The 18,136-nt window shown below is 54.1% G+C and overlaps 1 protein-coding gene across 1 annotated transcript in view; it reads left to right on the top strand.

Annotated features, from left to right (window-relative positions):
* TNS1 (tensin 1) overlaps positions 1-18,136 on the top strand; it is a 216,146-nt gene that overhangs the window by 116,232 nt on the left and 81,778 nt on the right. Inside the window, 8 exon segments of the mRNA XM_071220708.1 lie at positions 3,278-3,319; positions 4,100-4,150; positions 9,969-10,018; positions 12,091-12,271; positions 14,546-14,596; positions 15,690-15,812; positions 16,232-16,296; positions 17,791-17,874. Coding sequence (XP_071076809.1) covers positions 12,104-12,271; positions 14,546-14,596; positions 15,690-15,812; positions 16,232-16,296; positions 17,791-17,874 — 491 coding nt within the window. The 5' untranslated portion in view covers positions 3,278-3,319; positions 4,100-4,150; positions 9,969-10,018; positions 12,091-12,103.

Genomic DNA, 18,136 nt, shown 5'->3' with positions numbered 1-18,136 from the left:
GTCAACAGCCTCCAGGTGTTTCTGAGGCACCCTCAAGTTCAAGGCCCCCTGGCTCACACTCTGCTCTTTGGGAGAGTCCAGGCCTCCTTGGAGGCTTCACCCAGAGCAGGACGAGGGCTCTTCAGGGCCCGTAATACCCTGGGGCAGGCACTTCATCTCCAACTTGTCCATCTCACCCTGTTACAGAACAGAATGGGACGGGGGTGGGGGTTGTTGAACAATATACTATTACCGAAAGGATGCCCCCTTTTCTCTGGGGGTTCCCCCTGCCCCGTACTAGGTTAGCTTTGCTTGCTGCCAGAGGAAAGACATCTCTCAATGCCAGAGATTGGTGAAAAGGAAAGGAATTATTTATTTAAAAGTTATACAGACTTAGAGTAATGACTTAATGTCCTCAATAAAACACTAGAGTCCTTTTGAATACCTACAGACGCACACAGTCCTTCCTTCTACCTCTCCCCAATCCGGGGTACCGTATCTCAGGAAAAGAAGTAGAAGCCCGTGGTTTAGGCTCCTGGCACCATCAGCTGTATCACTCCCACGATCTCCAGTTAATCCAAAGCCATGTGGCACCTTCTCGTGGCCCACCAGCAAGAGTCCTTTCATCCCTTTTCCTCCAAGCAAAGTCTCTCCTCCTGCCTAAGTCCCCAGAGCCATGTGGTCCTAACTCTTGCCCAAGTTGCGTGGTCTCCACTCCACCAAAGCCTTGTGGTCCTAACCTCTGCCCAAGCCACGTGGTGATCTCTTGCCAGAGCTGTGAGGTCCCAACCTACTCTGCCAAAGCCTCGTGGTTCTCCCTGGGTTTAAATCCCCATGCCAATCTTCCTCTGCAGCCCCATTTTCGACTCCTCCTACAATCAGTTACACCTGCCAGCATTCCTGTATTCTTCCAGCTCTACTGGGCTGCCATAGTAAGTCTGGGCAGGTATGGCCCCATGGTGTGGAGCCAATCTTCTCCAAGCTTTCACTCAGGCTCTGTAACCAGGGGGAATTGCTTCCCAGTTACATCTTGGGTGTAAGTCACTCCCAGCTCCCTGGCTCAAAGCATGGCCACAGCTATTTAACATATCTATGAAACCAGTCAAAGGTTATAGATATGTTAAATGACCATGCCAGAGGTTAGCTGCACAGCTGTTGCAGTACAAAACAGCTCTGAATGGCCCTGCTCCATGTGTCCCTTCCCCCAGCGCAGGCTTGTGGGGGTGAGGACATCATATATATATTTTTCTCTAATATTTCCTGGACACCCTGAGTTCTGGACCACATTACAAATCCCTATTTGGGACCCTCCCTTGGATGCACCCTGTTACAACCCCACTTCTGAGCCACCCTACCTGGGCAGGCTGGGTCAGCAGACTGTGGAGAGTGAGGGCTTTGGAGTCAGGAGAGCTGGGTGCAGATCTCAGTTCTGCTGTGGAGCCTCTGCATATAGAAGGCCCCTGGGGTCTGCCTAACAGGAGGGTTCCTCCCCACCTAGGGCACTAGAGAGGGGTCAACCCATCCCTGCCTGAGGTCTCCATAGGAGCATTATAGAGCCCTGGGCCAGAAGAGACAGGAGGGGATCGGAGGGCCAGGATTTCCCAGTGGGCTCATTTGCCCCCTGCTCAGTGGCCTGTGGCTCAGGAGTGGGGGCTCTGGGAGGTGGCTGGGTGAGGATTAGGGCTGGACTGGGCGTGGGTGGAATGTGTCACCTGTACTCCTCCAGAGCCATCCTCAGACTCCAAGGGAGCAGACCTGGGGGCTGGAGGGGCTGACTGGTGTGCCTCCCCACCTCCTACCTCATTCCTGGACCCTGTCCTTTCTTCCTGGCCCTGAACGGCTCAGGAGTTTCACCCCTGGAAGGAAGCTTCGGCCTCAGTCACCCGTCTTTTAGGCAGCAGGGGTAAAGTCTGGGCCATTGCCAGAAAGAGCGCGGCAGCCTGCAGCTTAGCTGGCTGTCTTCCTCCATGCCCTTCCTGGCCCGATCCTCACTGGTGCCAGGACCTTTCCATGGTCGTCCTGTCAATTCCTGTCTTCAGACACCAGCAGTTCAGCCTCAGGTCCTGGGCTGGGGATGGGGCAGGTGTTTCCAACTCTGAGACACTCTGTCTTAACCTGGCTGACGCTCCTCTTGGCAGAGGCTTGTTTCACGACCTTGACAGTCGTGCCCATGTCCTTCTGCACGGTTCAAGGGCCCCTTTTAACCACTTCACTGAGTTGGAAATGGAGCCCTAGAAGCTGTGGTCAGGAGGTGGCCTTGGATTGGGAAGCTTCTCGTTTTGGGGAGTTCTAGGAGCCCAGTTTTAAGGGTGCCTTTAGCAGAAAGCACCCCTTTGGTCTGGGAAGGGGAAGAGAGGCACTGGGGTGAGGGGCAGGATCAGGCTGCAGGTGTTTATCGATGGCCTGCTCTCCATCAATCACAGTCCCTGGCATGAGGGATATGGCAACTGAACTGGTAAAACACTGCTTTGGATCTGTTTTGGAGGCAGGTGGGATAAGAATCACAAGTAAAACAAGTCATATTCCTAGGATGCAACTATTCATATGCTAATGACCAGATAAATGGCACAGACAAGACTTAATGGAGTTGAGAGGTGGGAGAGAGAGTCCTCCTTGCTGGGGTATTCTGGGAGGGCTTCTTGGAGGAGGGGAGCTTGTAGGAAAAGAGGGGAAGCTGTTCCACAAGGCTTGGATGTGGGGAACAGTAAGGGGGTCTATGGGGCTGGTCTATGGAGCAGAGCTTTGAGCATGAAAACAGGTCTGAGGGGGCAGGGCCAATGGTGGGAGGCCTTGAAAGGCAGAGTTAGGATCCCGGCAGGCCTCCTATCCCGGGCTGCTGCAATTTCATACAAAGGTGGGTTCAAATCCTGTTGTCCCCATTAGTAGCTGATCACTTGGGACCACTCATTTAACTTGTGTGGATCTGTACAGTTGGGCTCAAGAATAATAATGGTACCCACCTCACAGGGTTCCTGAATGGGGCGGCATTGATGGAAATGCCTGGTGTGTTGGGACAATGACTGTTACTTGCTCCTGGTTCCTTTTGAAGGGATCAGCGCCTGCCTGAGTCAGAGGCCTGGGTGAGGTGTGTCAAACTGGATGTTGATAGTACCAATAGGATGTTTTTTATTTTCCAAACTCTGCCTCCCAACTTGGGGATGGCCAGGTTACATTTGTGTCTAGGGCTGTCATCATGTCCTGCCTCAGGAGGCATCCTTGTGGCCACCAGCCTTGGAGCGAGAACCCATCAGGGGATGTTTGTCCTGAGGCCTCACACTGCGTTTTCCTTTGTCCACAGCCTGTCAACACCGAGAGTGCACCGAAGAATGTAGTGGACGCGGTGAGTGACTGTGGGCGGGCATGGTGGCAGGGAGCAGCCTGGGGAGGCTGGAGAACAGAAGATGGATTTGGGGAAAGTGAACAGATGTGTCTGGGGACATCCTTCTGGAGTAGATGTGGGGAACTTGGGGGAAGTGGTGGGGATAAGAGTTGGGAGCTTGTGTATTTGGAAATGGATCACTGGGGAGCTGGGCAAGCAGCGCGGGAGAGGCAGAGGTGGGAGTGGAGAAAGGCCAGTGGTTAGATGTGGGTTTCTTGATTACATATGGAGAAATTGAGAAAGCCAGGTGGATCTTTCTAAGTAGATCTTTCTGACTCAGCAGAGAGACAGACAGTTTCCTCAAGGCTGCATGGAAGAGGAAGAGAAAAAAGTCAGTGGGTCTTGCAGTGGGGAAACTGAGGTTAGCAACTGAGAGGCACCTCCTGGCAATGGCTGGTATTGAATGGATTAGAATGGAAGACTTGGGTTTAACTCCCGACTCCTCTAAGCTTCGAATTGTGCGGCTGTGGACAAGTCATGAACCTGTCTGTGCCTTAGTTTTCTCATCTGCAAAATGAGAGTATTTCCCACAGTTGTCATTGGACACAGAGAAGAGGGTTTGATTAGCTCTGAGAGAGACCTTTAGTGGGCAAACAAATGTTAGACAAACAATCAAGTCCCCCCAGGCCCTTCTGCCCACCCCCTCACCCTCCACCCCTGCCAAACCCAGCAGGTGCTAGACCTGTGCCTTTTGGGTACTTTCCCTGACTCCCTCTCTGACTGCCTTGTCTCTGTCTGCAGGGAGAAGGAGCCTTCCGGGTTGGAAACACTCGGAAAAGTCTTGAGGAAGACGTAAGTATGCGGGGGGTGGGGGGGCAGACAGAGAAAGATGTGGCTGGGCCCCCGGTGCTCAGAGGGAATGGGGGTGGGTGGCTAATGTCTCACACCTATCTTGTTGGGTAGGGTGTCTCTTCCTCCTCTCCTGAAGGGCAGGTGGGAGTTGTCCATCTTGGTTGCTGAGCTGGGGAGAAGGGGCTGGGATGGTGAGCAGGCCCCCTCTACTTTATACTGCACCTCAGTCCTGGCTTTGGCCTCCTGGTCAGCTGGGTCCAGAGATCATTTGCCCATCACTTTGCCAGGGTGGGAGGGCGGAAGGGGGAGGGCTCTGCGAGGCCTGCCTGGGTGGTGAACAGTCACCAAGGTAAGGGCAAGGGGACTGAGCAACACTGTAGCAAGAGGGACTAAGGGCAGAGATGAAGGGGAACTCTTGAGCCCTTAGAGGGTCATTAGACCTTTGGGAATTGCAGGCTCTGCTTCTTTGGAGAGAGAAGTCTTAGAAAATGGCAGAATCCTTTGTGTGGCTTTAGTGCCCTTGATTCAGGAGGAAGCTAGAAGGAGGTCCAGCTGGTCCACCCTACTCCTCCTGCCATGCATTTTTGTTGGAAGTCAATGAGCACGTTCCTTAAATGGGAGGATCCCAGCAGGGGCCAGAGGGGGCTCTCCCAGGACCCTGCTTTGAAGAAGGCTAGAGTCAAGCTCATCATCACACCCTGGAAGCAGACGCCCGACAGAGCTGGGCCTTTCTCTTTCTTCCCTGCCCTCCTTGGACAGTTTGCCCCTCTGCTGGCCCCTCCATCCTTGCCCGCCCTGATCTGCAGAGGAACAGGGAGTGGTTTTGGCGGTTGGCACAGGGGGAGCTGTTGATGGCATGAGGCCCTATCATCTGACAGCTGCCTGACCCACGGTGGGGAGGGCCCCAGAGGGAGGTGCTGGGGCAGTAGGAGGCAGCTTCTGCAGGCGGCAGCACTTCTGTGGTGAGCCCACCACCACTGCCGCATTGCCCTGGGGCTGCCCTGCAGGCGGAGGGGAGGCGTCCTCCAGGAGGAGCAGGAGCATGCCTCTCAGATTAGTGGGGAAGGCTCTGTTCAAGGTATGGTGGGCCCTGTGGGCACAGAGTACTCACATTGGGGAGGAGCCCTGTCTCAGTCTGTGATGTTTCTGGGGCAGGGGTGCAGGGAGAGATTAATTCTTTGGATACCTACTACTGAGGATTAACTAGCTTAATGCACACAAAGCATAGGCTATGTGCTCAATAAATGGTAGCTATTCTTATGGCTGTAATTTTGACTGTGGGCCAGGAGCTGGTATTTTTGGATCGCCATGACATCCCTGATGGCAGATGCTGTGACCCCATTTTGTAGATAAGCCCACAGAGGCTTGGAGGGGCTCAGTGACTCCATGCCTTGTCCATTTCTTCCTGGGACCATTGCTTAGATCTGGGGTTACCCAGGACTCTCAGCCCTTGGCCGGGGGACAGGGTGATGGTGTGTGAACCAAGGCTTGTAGCCAATGGTCTAGAAAGTTGTATGGTCAGGTCCTAGAGCTGCTGCTACCACACCCCCAGCCTGGGTCAGGCAGACCCTGCAGCAAGAGAGAGTGCAGTTAGACCTCACGAAGAAGTTTATGACACAAGGGTGTGTATGGCTTTGGTCCTGGGGAAGAAAGAGGTGGCCCTGTTGTTGCGACTGGAGGAGTGGGTTTTTTTGGGGCGGATGTTTTGTTGATCTGGGATGAATGTGTAAGGGCTGGATAGGGTGGTGTCTTGTCTGGATGTGAGGGAGAGAAGGGGAAGGAAGAGGAGGGACAAGAGGAATTTTGGTTGTTAGTCTAGTCTAAGGAGTGCATGAAAGGCTAAGCGATTCCAGAATGGCCTGCATAGTGCACAGAAGGAGAGGAAACCTAAGTTTTAGGTCCAAGACACCTGTTCGGGATTGGATGGCTTCACGGTGACTGAGTCACTCCCCTGCCTAGCCAGTGGGCTCTCGTGCAGTTTGCCCCAGGTGAGGGGACCTGTTTTCAAGGCAACATGGTTGAAGCTCTGAGCCTGCTGCTGTGATAAGATGCCTGTTTGTTGAGCTGTTTTCCTGTCTCTGGCCCATGGCCCAGGATTCGGGGCAGGAATGGCTATTTTCCTCTGCTGGTTGGTTTGTAGTGGAGTCTGTGGATGGCGTGCTGTGTCGCACTTTGTTGTGGAAAAATCCAGGCTGGTGGGCAGGAAGGAGAGAGGAAGGGGTGTGGCTGGAGGGGCTGGTGTCAAGGGAGGGGCCGCCAGAGCCCCCAGAGGAGACATAGGAATGGGGATAGGCTCCTGACGTAGGAAGGTTCGTCACCAATCTCTGGCTGCCTGACATGGCCCCTGGTATTGCTTACAGACCCTCCTCCCAACTGTGTCCCCTGGGGACTGGGGCTCAGGAAACAGCTTTTCTTTTGGTCCAGAGCTGTTGTGTTTGGTCTGTGGACCTCAAAGGAAGGCAGGACTCTTCCCACACAGTGGTTGCTCTAAACCAACCCCACCCAAGCCCCAGCGTTCCTGCTTCTTGCTGTATGGCGGGGAAGAGGGTGGATAACAGAGCCTAGGGTCATAGAGCTTGAGAGCTCGGGAATGGCTGAGTGGTGATTAACAGTGAGGACCAAGGCAAAGAGAGTTGGCTGGATCTGCAGTAGGAAGGGTGAGGGCTAGACACCAGGAAGACCTTAACTGGTAGTGAGCGAAGTAAGACCCTGTTTGGGGGAGGCTGCAGAATTTTCTTTGGTGATGTTCTTTCAGCAAAGAAGAGACTATTTTGGTGACAATAAGGGAGAGTTCTTGGTGCACAGAGTTGGATCAAAAGTCCTATTATTGATCTTTGCCCTGGGAGGGGCTGGGAGGAAGTTCAAAACCATGTGAGTAGAGGGCTTTGAGAGCCTCAGTGTGGAAAAGAATGGGATTACAGGCAGGCAGACAGAGAGCTTATTTTTCTTTTCAAAATAAAATCTTTGTGGAGCCCTCTGGTAGTTTTCTCTAAGAGCTCTGAGTGAACAGGGGAATGATGTGAAATCACGTGAGACTGTGCTGGACCCATGTCACAGATAAGTGAGACCACGGGCTCTGTTGACGAAGTACCTTTCTTCATAGCATATAAGCTCTCTGAGGTCAGGGGCTTCTCCTGCTCTGGTCCCTGGTGCCTCGGATGCTGCCCGGCACACAGCCTGCAGCACTCAGTGAAAGTGCCCGGAAGGAGGGAGTGCGCTCGATGCTGGGGGCAGAGATGGCCACATCTCGCCACTGTCTCCCAGCCCTCTTGAAAAAGGCCTGCATGATTAGGCACGCTGGAAAACACCCTTTTCTAGCCTCGTGGGTGAGGTCACCTGTGTGTTTTTGAGCATTAGGTTGTGTTTGCTCACAGGCTCCCTGCCACTCATTCGTGGTTCTCTGGTTCTCCCTGTGGCTCTGTGTCCCCAACACTCGGACATGTCACCCCTGCATGTCTGCTTTCTGCCAGCAAGTGTCACGTGCCCCCAAAGTTTGCAGAAAACAGGAAGCCCCATCAGCTAGAGGGCAGCCCAGTGATTCATCAGGGGATGACCGTCCAGCTGTTCGTCCCCATCCTCCGTGGTGGGGTCTCTGTCCGGGGCAGCTTCCTCCCCTCCCTCCCCTTCCCCAGCTGGCCTTGTGGAGCAGAGCGGGCTTGGACTTTGTCTTATCACCTCTGGAGGTGGCATGGCCAGACTCCATTGGGGCCAAGTTTTTATTTATCTTCCCTGGCTTTTTTGGGGTGGGGAGGCTAAGGAATGTGGAGTGTTGTAATGTTGGGAAGGGGGGTGGGGAAACGGGAGCCAGCTCTCCTGCCCTGCTCATCCTTCTCAGCCCTGTGCTGTGGAAGCTCCAGCCCCCCCTTGGCCCCCTGGTCCCCTTTCCAAGCCCCTCTCAGTAGCCCCTTGTCTCCCTGTGCTTTCTACGCCTGGATCTGTGGCCCTGGCCACACCTCATGCCTTGGCTACAGTTGTGGCTTCCAGTTGTTGAAGCAGCTGTGGTGGCCTCCTCCAAAAGTGGCTGTGGATCAGCAACAGATGAAGCCCGAGGGGCTATTTATAGCAGGGTGGCCCTGGGGCCTGGAGCAGGGCCTGTGGCCTGGGGAGGCTCAATGACTCCTCGTCAGGACCAGCAGAATTGAGATGGATGAAGTGTTGGGTTTCTGCGTTCCTCTGGGTGGGTAGTTCTGGAACAGCCTGGTCTGGGGCTTGAAAACCAAACAACCCTCCTTACCCCCCCAACCCCCGCCCCATGCCTGACTCATGCAAGCCCAAGTCCTCAGGGCCAGGAGAGCTGTGGAGACAGAGAAACTTTCCGCCCCAACAGCCCCACTTGGCTGTTTCCTCCTCCTGCTGCCCGAGGAGGCTGAGCTGCACAGAGCTGGGTGGGAGCCCAGGCAGAGGGGACTCGGCACAGCCTCCTCACGGGCCAATGGATGGAGGGTCCTCATCTTAGGGGGGCTGCTGACGTTGAGGTCAGCAGGGAGCTGGGCCCCAAGCCTTCCCACTCGCACCTTGTAGGCTCTGTGGGGCCTGGAGAGGGCTGAAGGGGGCTCCTGTTCTTGAGGTCAAGCCTGAGGTCTGAGGGTGAATCCTGCCGGTCATCAGGACTTGGGGGTGAGTCGCTGTTGCCTCAGTTTCTCCTCTCATTGGCAGATTGTGATCCCGTCTCCTCCAAGAGGTGGTTGCAACCTGGTGGTTGGGAACAGCCGGTTTCTGGGAGGCCCGGGGGTGTTTGGAAAGTGCCAGTGGGCTCAGAGGGCTCTGGCTGGGCCTGGGATTCTCGAAGTCACGTGTCCAATTCTGCATCGTGTAAGGTGGCTGAAAGGGTGGCGGCTGGGGGCAGAGGTGATGCAGGGCTTTGATTTTCTGTAGAGGCGAAGGCAGGATTGTATCTCTTAACTGTCCTTCTCATTGTACTTGATGTAGTAATAGTAGCAACATACACATGCCTTATATGTGTAATTCCTTTTAATCTTCAAACAACCCATAGGGATTGCCCCACTCAACATGGGACATTACTGAGGCTCAGAACATTACGTGATGCAGGGCTGCCCACTCGGGTGCTGTGGGACTCTGAGCCTGAGCTTTCCTCATGGCACCATCGGGTGCCCTGAGATGTTTTGGAAACCAGCTTGGGTCCGTTTGCCTAGTTTTGTGCAAGTCGACAACCTGGAAGTGGGAGTGGGTGAGGAGGTAACACGCAATGGGCAGTGGGTCCTCAGGAGCGTGACTCGCTGCTTTAAGCTGCTCCCGGTTGGTGCATGTCGTGCCTGGCTGCTCTCGTCTCTAGACGTTCGATGAAAAGACTCAATGTTGCTGCTTTAAAGGAGAGAAGTGTGGGATGACGATGGTCGGAGGAGCAAGGTGCGGAGCTGGAGAGAGGGGTGCCATCCTCACCTTTCCTTCTTCACGCTTGTGGTCTATGTTCTCCCCTCGGGCTTCCTATTATGGTGGCCAGTCAATCAAGATGAAATGAGTTTCCATCAATTCAGTAACTGTTTTATTGAGTGTACTTGCTACAGATGGCACCAGCCCAGGTGTGGTCCATTTCTGAGCATCCGGGGTTTTATCCTTGTGGGAGAAAGGAAAGCCTGTCTTTTGGGGGCTCACACACATACAGACACACTCATGCAGAATTGGCAATGATGGCTTTGGGCTTTGGGCTGCTTTGTTCCTGGGGTGTTAGGGTACCCAGGCTGGAATGTGGGCAGAGAAAGGAGAAGAAGATCTGTGTTTGCCCATGACCCCAACTGTGCCCGTGGGGAGCTCTCTGCTTTCCTCCTCCATAATGCTGCTTCTCTTTTCTCTTTCCCAGGGCTCCACCAGAGTCACCCCGAGTGTCCAGCCCCATCCCCAGCCCATCAGGTATGCCTGGCTATTGGGGGCACAGGGTGGGGGTGCTGGCAGAGGTCATTGAGGATGTTCCCAGCAAGTCATGCCTTTGGGTCTCTGAGACCGAGGTCACGAAGCCAATGGTAGGAAGCATGGGCAGTTGTGAAAGCTTCAGCCAGAGGGTGCAGGTAGGTGCACCTTGGTGAGGGTCATGTTCTGAATTCTAGCTGGAAGCCAGCCTTGAGCTGAATTCTTTCGACTTGAATGATCTCATGTAGTCCTTGCAAAAACCCTGCATGGTAAATGTTTTATTCCCATTTGGCAGATGAAGAAACTGAGGTTCAGAGAGATGAGGTGACTTGTTCAAGGTCACACACAGGGGACTTGGTACCTTACTGACCCAGAGCCTCTTTTCCCTGTGTCCAGGTTCTCTGGTTCTCTGGCTTGGGCCTTTCCCTCTCTGCCTCACTTTCTCCCATAAGGCTCCAGAGATGAGTGAGAATTTGGCCAGGAAGATGGGGCCTGAGCCAGAGGGGGCCTGGTGTGTGGCTGAAGCCCCAGCAGGTTGTGGCCCAGCTGCCCGCTGCCCACAGACTTGATCTGCTTTTTAGAAGACCCCTCCTCCCCCGACAGCTGAGAACACCTTGGGGTGGGTGGGTGCACGGTGCAGTGCTGAGGTTGTCAGGCCGTTTCTCCTGCAGTAGGCAGGGACCTGAGGCGGGAACCCCACCTCCAAAGGCTGCAGTGAGAAGCTTATCTTTGGGGTGAGGTCAGAGCTCAAACTCACACTGTGCTCCTTACTGCAGCCCTCTGGCCCTTCCACCCTTGATCCGTGTCATTGCCACCATGGAGAAGCCTCACATCGCCCTGGCTCCCCCATCACCAAACCCCATACACACAGCTGGGCTCAGAGTTAATCCTGGTGGAGACCAGGATTCTGCCCCTGTCCTGGTGTCCTGGTCTGCCCTCCCCAGTGCTGCCCCCTCACTTTGAAATGCCCTGTTGTATTCCTCCTGCAGCCCCTCCAGTCACAGTAGTGAAAGGTTGTCAAAATGAAATGTGAGTGTTGCCCCCCTCAGATAGAGAGTGGGAGCCAGACACTAGGAGCCTAGTGATGGGATAAGAACGCATGCGGGTGGGGAGCATGTGCAGTGCCCCCAGAAGATACAGGTTAGCTTCAGAATGGAATTCCAGTGTCACGAGACCCATTTCCCCTTCTCATCAGCACCCCAGTGGGCACCTTGGACCTCCCCCCACCCCAGAAGAGAAGCTGGGTGATGTATCAAGACGTGATTCCCTACCTCCTCTCATCCAGTGCCCAGCCCAGGGCACTCTCCACCTCTCCAGGGAGCTCAGGTGGTGCTGGGCTTCAGGGTCCACCTGCCACCGCCACAACAGCAAAGGCTCTGTGCCCTCTGCGTCCTGGGCCCATAGAAATCAAGGAGGCTGCTGCCACAGAGCAGCTCTGGCTATGGCGGGAGCTGCCAGAGGTGGGGAAAGAGCCAGGGAACAAAGGGCAGGAGCTGGCCTGCCTCCGAGGAGGACTGGAATGTGCGTTGAGGTCTGGCTTACCCAGAGCCCAGGTGAGCATGTCACCTGAGCTGCCCCTTCCCCTGAGAGGCCTCCCTGCCCACTGTACAGCTCCAGAGCTGGGGAGGTCAGCAGAAGGCTTAGTCTAGGATGCTGGAGAGCACCCAGCTCAGCCTCTCTTTCCTCTTCTGAAGCTCTCCCAGGACCCTTTGAGACACTTCTACCAGACCAGGTGGCTGCTGCTGTGTGTCGGGGGGTATAGCTGGACTCCTGGGGCCCTGGCTCTGACCTCTGAGATCAAGGGTAAAGGCAGTGCCAACAGCATTGATGGGTACCTAGGATTGGTGTCATCACTGTTTGGTTCTGACATGGCTTGCGATCCTTGCCAGCCCCTGCCTGGCTCTGTTCTCTCTGGGCCCCAGGCTGGCTTTGCTGGCTGCACTGGCCTTGTCAGGGGAGCAGCCAAGCTCTCCTGGGTTGGATATGGAGGCCGTGCATCATGTGTAAGGGGTACAGATATGTCTGTTCCTTGCCCTAGGGGGCTAGAGTCTGATCTAGAGCCCTCTCTCTGCTAGTCTCCCTAGAAACATGAGTGTGAGCCGGACCATGGAGGACAGCTGTGAGCTGGACCTGGTATATGTCACAGAGAGGATCATCGCCGTGTCCTTCCCCAGCACAGCCAATGAGGAGAACTTCCGGAGCAACCTGCGTGAGGTCGCCCAGATGCTCAAGTCCAAACATGGAGGCAACTACCTGGTGAGTATGGGCCGCTCACCCACTCTTCCAGCGCTCCTCTGCCCTTTCTGCTTGCCACCCCCTGCTGGTGTCCCAGCCCACCCACCCTGGGCCAGCTCTTCTTCCTCTTTTTATTCACTTGCTCTTCGCCCTGGGTGTCTCTTGTGGCCAGAATCTTCACTCCTACTCCAGCCCAGCTCTGCTGTAAGGAGTACATGCAGCTGGAATGCAGCATCTGGAACCAAGTCGTGTGTGCCTCTGCGCACATGCAGCATGCGTGTGTGTTTGTGCCCATGCATGTATGGGAGTGCATGTGTATGTGTGCGCCCACATGTGTATGAGTGCATGCGAGTATATGTGCATGTGTGTGCATGCATGTGTGTGTTGACCAGGTGGAGAGAGTGACAATAAGAGCTCATGTTATTGAGCACTTACGACAAGTCAGGTCCTGTTCCACCTGCTTCCACGTATTGAACCTTCAGGACAGCCCTAGAAATCAGGTTTTGTCAGAGCCAGGAGAGGTGGGGCATCTGCTTAAGTTCACAGTGTCGGGAAGTGACAGACCTGGCACTTTGTTGGCACCTCTGAGAAGTCTTAGGGCAGAGTTGTGGCAGAGTGTGTCTTAAGGGACCTTGTGTTGCTGATACTGGGATTGTACCTGGCCCACGAGAACCACATCACAAATGTGGACGGAATGGCCAACAGTGGTTTTCTCTAATGTCAGAAAGACGGCCGGGGGGATGGGGCCAATCCTGGCCCCAGAGGAAGGCCTGGGTCCTCTTTACAGGGAGGTACATGTGGGCTGGACCCATAGAGCGGACTGTGCAACCTCGAGGGGCTACCCTTGGATGTTCATGCAGAGGCAGCCGTAGGAGGCTGTATTAGGTCTCTGGGGCTGGTGTAATGAATTACCACACACTAGGGGACTTAAAACAATGGAATTTAATTTTTACATCTGGAGGCCAGAAGGTCAGATCGGAGTGTTGGCAGGGCCATGTTCCCTCTGAATCCTGTAGGGGAGCATCCTGCCTTGCCTCTTCCCAGCGGCTGGAGACTCTGGTGTCTTTGGTGACCCTTGGCTTATAGCTTCATGGCTCCAATCTCTGCCCCCGTCATCACATGGCCTTCCTTCTTTCCTGTGACTCTCTGTGTGTCCTCTCCTCTTCTTATAAGGACACCAGCCATTGGATTTAGGGCCCACCCTAAATCTAGGGTGATCTCATCTCTAGATCCTTAACTACTTACATCAGCAGAGGCCCTATTTCCAAATAAGGTCACATTCTGAAGTTCCGGGTGGATGTGAATTTTTGTGGGACACTATTCAACCCACTACAGACACCCATCCATCAATTGTGTCAGGCGTTGTTAAGAGCTTGGCTTTAAACATCAGAATGTCCTGGGTTCAAATGGGGGTGGGCTCTGCTCTTACGAGGTAGCTGATCTTGGCCACTTAACCTCACTGAACCTTAAAATCCCCATCTGTAAAATGGGTCTAATAATACTACCCACCTCTTGTGGTTGTTGAGAGAAAGAAGCCATCTGATACATGTGAAGTTCTTAGCATGGGATGACAGGTAGTGGATAATCGAGTGGTAGCTAATATTAACGTAGTATGACATGTTCCTTAATGAGGCTCAAACATGGACTAAAAGCCATCTAAGGTCCTTCCTGACTTCGGGAGTCCAGGATTTCATGGGCCTATGCCAACATCCCTCCATCTTGTCTATTCCAAACCGTGGGGTCCTTTTTTCTCCCAGGAGACAACGCAGTGGTCTTTGAGTTGTGAGGTGGAGGTGGAGACAGGAGTTCCAGAGATTGGGGGAATCTCATGGGATGTGGTTAGGTATTGGAGAGCATGCTCTGAGTTCTGAGGGGGGATGGTTTGCAGCCTCTGATGGAGGGTTTCTGACCCAGAGCCATTGCACCTTCATGGGGTGAGGTTCTGAAGTCCATGTGTGAGATGGGAACCAGACAGAAGGCCAAATACTTGACACCACCAGGTTCCATTCAGCGTGGGGAGATACCCACCTTGGGGGTGGCACAGGGGACCCGAGACAGGTTCCATCCCCTTCCCGTCTTTTGTTCTGGACGTCCCCTCACTGAGGGGAGTGGCTGAGTGTCCACACTTCTCTCTCCCCACCCTCTTTGTCCTGAGAACCTACAGTTGAGAGTTCCTGTTGGTCAGTGTGGGTGCCTGATGGGATCCCATGTTTGCTCACATGTGGGTAGAATTCCCAGCAGGGGTGAGAGCTGCAGGCAAGCCTTTTCATGATCTCTTCTTTTTCTTCCTTCCAGCTTTTCAACCTCTCTGAGCGGAGACCTGACATCACAAAGCTCCACGCCAAGGTGAGCCCATACCAAGTGGGGATGGGGGCTTCTACCTGCCTGGGAGGGAGAGATAACAGACAGGCCCCTCCCCCCACGGTTCCCACATTAGAGTCTTGGGGGAGTGTGCTGTGACAGTTTGCAAAGTCTATTATAGTGCCATCTTCTATTCAGAAAATGGGAAAGAATCTATTCATTGTTTCCATAATACAAATCACAGCAAACAAAACTCAATACTGTGATTTCCACCCAGGTCTGCCTCCCCTGGGGAGTACATAGCCTCTCTGGGGTGAGGCTGGAGCTGTGAGATTTTTAGTTTTATTGAAAGGCATTTTGGATTTAAACTGGCTGGGAATGGCCAATGTAGACCTTCCTACCACCTTCTTTCACTCACTGGCCTGGTGGGCTGTGTGCGGGGCTTGGCGTGGTGCTTGCTCCTGGCTCCTGGATTCTGGGGCCTTTGCTGTGTGTGACTCTGGGGAAGTGACATGCTTCTCTGGGCCTCAGTCTGCATCTCTGAAAGTGGACGGGGTGGATTACATGTACTCTTTGGGCCCTTCCAAGCAGAAGTTCTCTTTTGCTATAGAGCTCTGTGAATTTAGAAAAGTTTAGGCCTGCCCACTGTCCCCATCAACTTCTCTGGGCTGGCCTGAAAAAGTCAATGATATGTGTGGCCAGGGCCTAGAAAAGAGCCATGACCAGCCAGGAGCCCTTTGCTCTGCCCTCCTTTGCCCTGAGCCAGGCCTTGGGGTTGTGTGTGGGTGTAGAACTTGGGGGGAGTGCTGGAGGCCCCATTACATCTTGAGGTCATTGTCCCCAAGCCTTTGTTTTATATGCATATAAAATCTGAGGCTGGGAGCAGGGCCATGACTGGCCAGAGCCCCCACAGTGAACCAGTGTCAGAACTGAGACTCAGGCACAGGGTCTCTGGTCCTGGCCATTGTCCTTTACCTCCATACCCCTACCTCCCAGCTGGGCTGATGGCCAGGGCAGGAACCGAGGCTCATCTGCTGGTGGCCACTGCCCCGCTACTGGTATGTGGGGTGTGTGCAGCCCCCACTGCCCTGGGGACTGTCCGGGCTTCTGCCACCTCTCACTCCTGGCTGGGCTGCAGGTGTTGGAATTCGGCTGGCCTGACCTCCACACCCCGGCCCTGGAGAAGATCTGCAGCGTCTGCAAGGCCATGGACACCTGGCTCAATGCAGACCCCCACAATGTTGTCGTTCTACACAACAAGGTCAGAGCGGGGGCCGCAGGGTGTGTGAGTGAGTGAGTGTGTGTGTCTGTGCGTGCATGGGCATGAATACACCCTTGGATGAGGGTATATACTTGCTTGTATCATTGGGTGTGTGAGTGTTTAAGTGTGTGTATTCTCTTTTCTAGAGCATGATAGATTCTGTCCCAGGGGCACCCATGAGAGGTGTGGGGTACCACCTTATAGGCCCCTCGAGGGTAGTGGGTGATCAGGTTTCTTCTCTTTGAGATCCAGCCCCCACCCCCTTCCCTCCCTCGTATTCCCTTCGTCTTCCTGTTCTCCCTTAGAACCACACCTTTCTCTCCAGCCCCTGCCTGCTTTCTTCCAAGGCTTCTGAATGGACCCTGGAGCAGTAGGCTGGTTTTAGAAATAAAAGCTTTTGTGTTTGGGGACTCTTTCAGGGAAACCGAGGCAGAATAGGAGTTGTCATCGCTGCTTACATGCACTACAGCAACATTTCAGCCAGGTAAGAGGGCCTCTGAGCCACAGCAGAAACCCCCTCCCCCATCCCACTAGGACCTGTCCCTTCCTTGGGGCTGGAGGATAAAGACAGAGGGGGTGAGAGGTGCTTAGGATGAGGGAGCGCCCACCGAAGGAAGGTGCCTAGCCACATCTTGGCCAGGGGCCTGTGGATGAAGGGCAGGAGGGAGAGGAGTCCATCCCTCCATTGTAGATCCTGGTGGGCAGCCTTGGAAACCAGGCCCAGCCATGGACACCCCATCTAGCCAGCTGCGTGGGGCCACTTTTTCTTGCCAGACTGCTTTCTGTTTCTCTGGGTGAGCAGGAAGGATGTCAGAAAGAAATGCTGGATCAGTTCTGGGTCCAGCAGAACCACCTAGAAATCATCTCATCCATCCCCCGTTTCTGGCCAGCAGGGCTCTTTCCCACTTAGGTGTTTTGGAGCAAGACTGGTAAACAAGCAATGGAGGAGTCCCATTTTGATTCCATTTTACAGAGGCAGAGGAACCCACCCATTCATCTGTTTATTCTTTTGACAGTGGTTACTGATCAGCCATGGCGCTGTTCTGGGTGCTGGTAATACAGCAGCAGGCAAAGCCATTAAATAAATAAACAAGTATATCAGTAATAGCAGGTGATAAGTTCTGCGAAAGAATGGGGACCAGAGTGTGACAGTGGTCAGAGGAGGCCTCTGGGGGAGGTGATATATGAGCAGAGACCCGCATAAAGTGGAGGAGGGAGTGTCAGGTTGAGTCATGTAAAGTCTGGGAGGGAACTTTGCAGGCAGAGAGAAGAAAGGCCCAAGGAGTGTGGTGAGAACGCACGCGAGGGGCTGTTGTGTTTTGAGCTGAGTGAGTGAGGGGATGAGGAGTAGGAAGTGAAGCTGGAAGGCGGCAGAGTCTGGGAGCCTTGTAGGACTCGATAAGGACTCTGGGGTTTATTCTAAGAGTGATGGGAAGTCGTTGGCAGAGTCATAAGGGGGGAACTATGCGATCTGTCTACATTTTAAAATGATCTCTCTGAGCACTCTTTGAGGGTGGGGAGAATGTTCTGTGGAAGGCTTGCCAGTAGAACGACAATTTTACAATGGTAAGAACTCTGTCTTAGCCTAATCTTTGCTTAATAGTGAGCACTTGCTGTGCACCTACTATGTGCCTACATGTTTCAAGCTCTTTAGAGATGTTAGCTCACTGTAACAAACTTTGAGGAAGGCAGCTATCACTCTTAGTTCACACACATACAAATCAGGTTCAGAAAGGTTAAGTGACCCACCCCAGGGTGCAGTGATGGTGATTAAGTGGTGGGCTAGAGATGGGCTCCCAGCTGTCTGGCTCCAAACTCCCATGCAGCACACAGGATTGAGAGATGCTGGGCTCTCTTTTCCTGAAAGGGTCTCCTCACAGTGTGGTTGGAGGACTCTGTGGGTCTGGAGAGCAGGCGGGGGTGAAGGGGCTATTGGGCTTGGATGTTGGCTCCTCTGACCACCTGTCCTTCCCCCTAGCGCTGACCAGGCCCTGGACCGGTTTGCAATGAAGCGGTTCTATGAGGATAAGATTGTACCCATTGGCCAGCCATCTCAGAGAAGGTGGGTCTCACAGCCCAGGGCATGCATGGGTGTGCTCGCTGTATGTGGGGACTGGCCTCATGTACCCACTGGGGATGGGGCAGCATGCCTAGGTGGGGGTGTACCGAGCATGCATGTTCAGGGGCCAGCCTGGAGGGATCTGAGGTCAGGGACGTGGGTGAGTGTGCCCACAGATAGGCACAGCAGTTGGCTCCTGAGGCTGGTGCTGGAGAGCAGCAGGGGCATCCGTGGGGGATGCACTGGTCTGGGTACAAGAGGGCTG

The sequence above is a fragment of the Desmodus rotundus genome, chromosome 2 (genome assembly GCF_022682495.2).
Source record: "Desmodus rotundus isolate HL8 chromosome 2, HLdesRot8A.1, whole genome shotgun sequence".
In the NCBI taxonomy this organism is placed as follows: domain Eukaryota; kingdom Metazoa; phylum Chordata; class Mammalia; order Chiroptera; family Phyllostomidae; genus Desmodus; species Desmodus rotundus.
The sequence above is the reverse complement of the archived record's forward strand: the minus strand, read 5'-3'. Positions and strand labels throughout refer to the sequence as shown.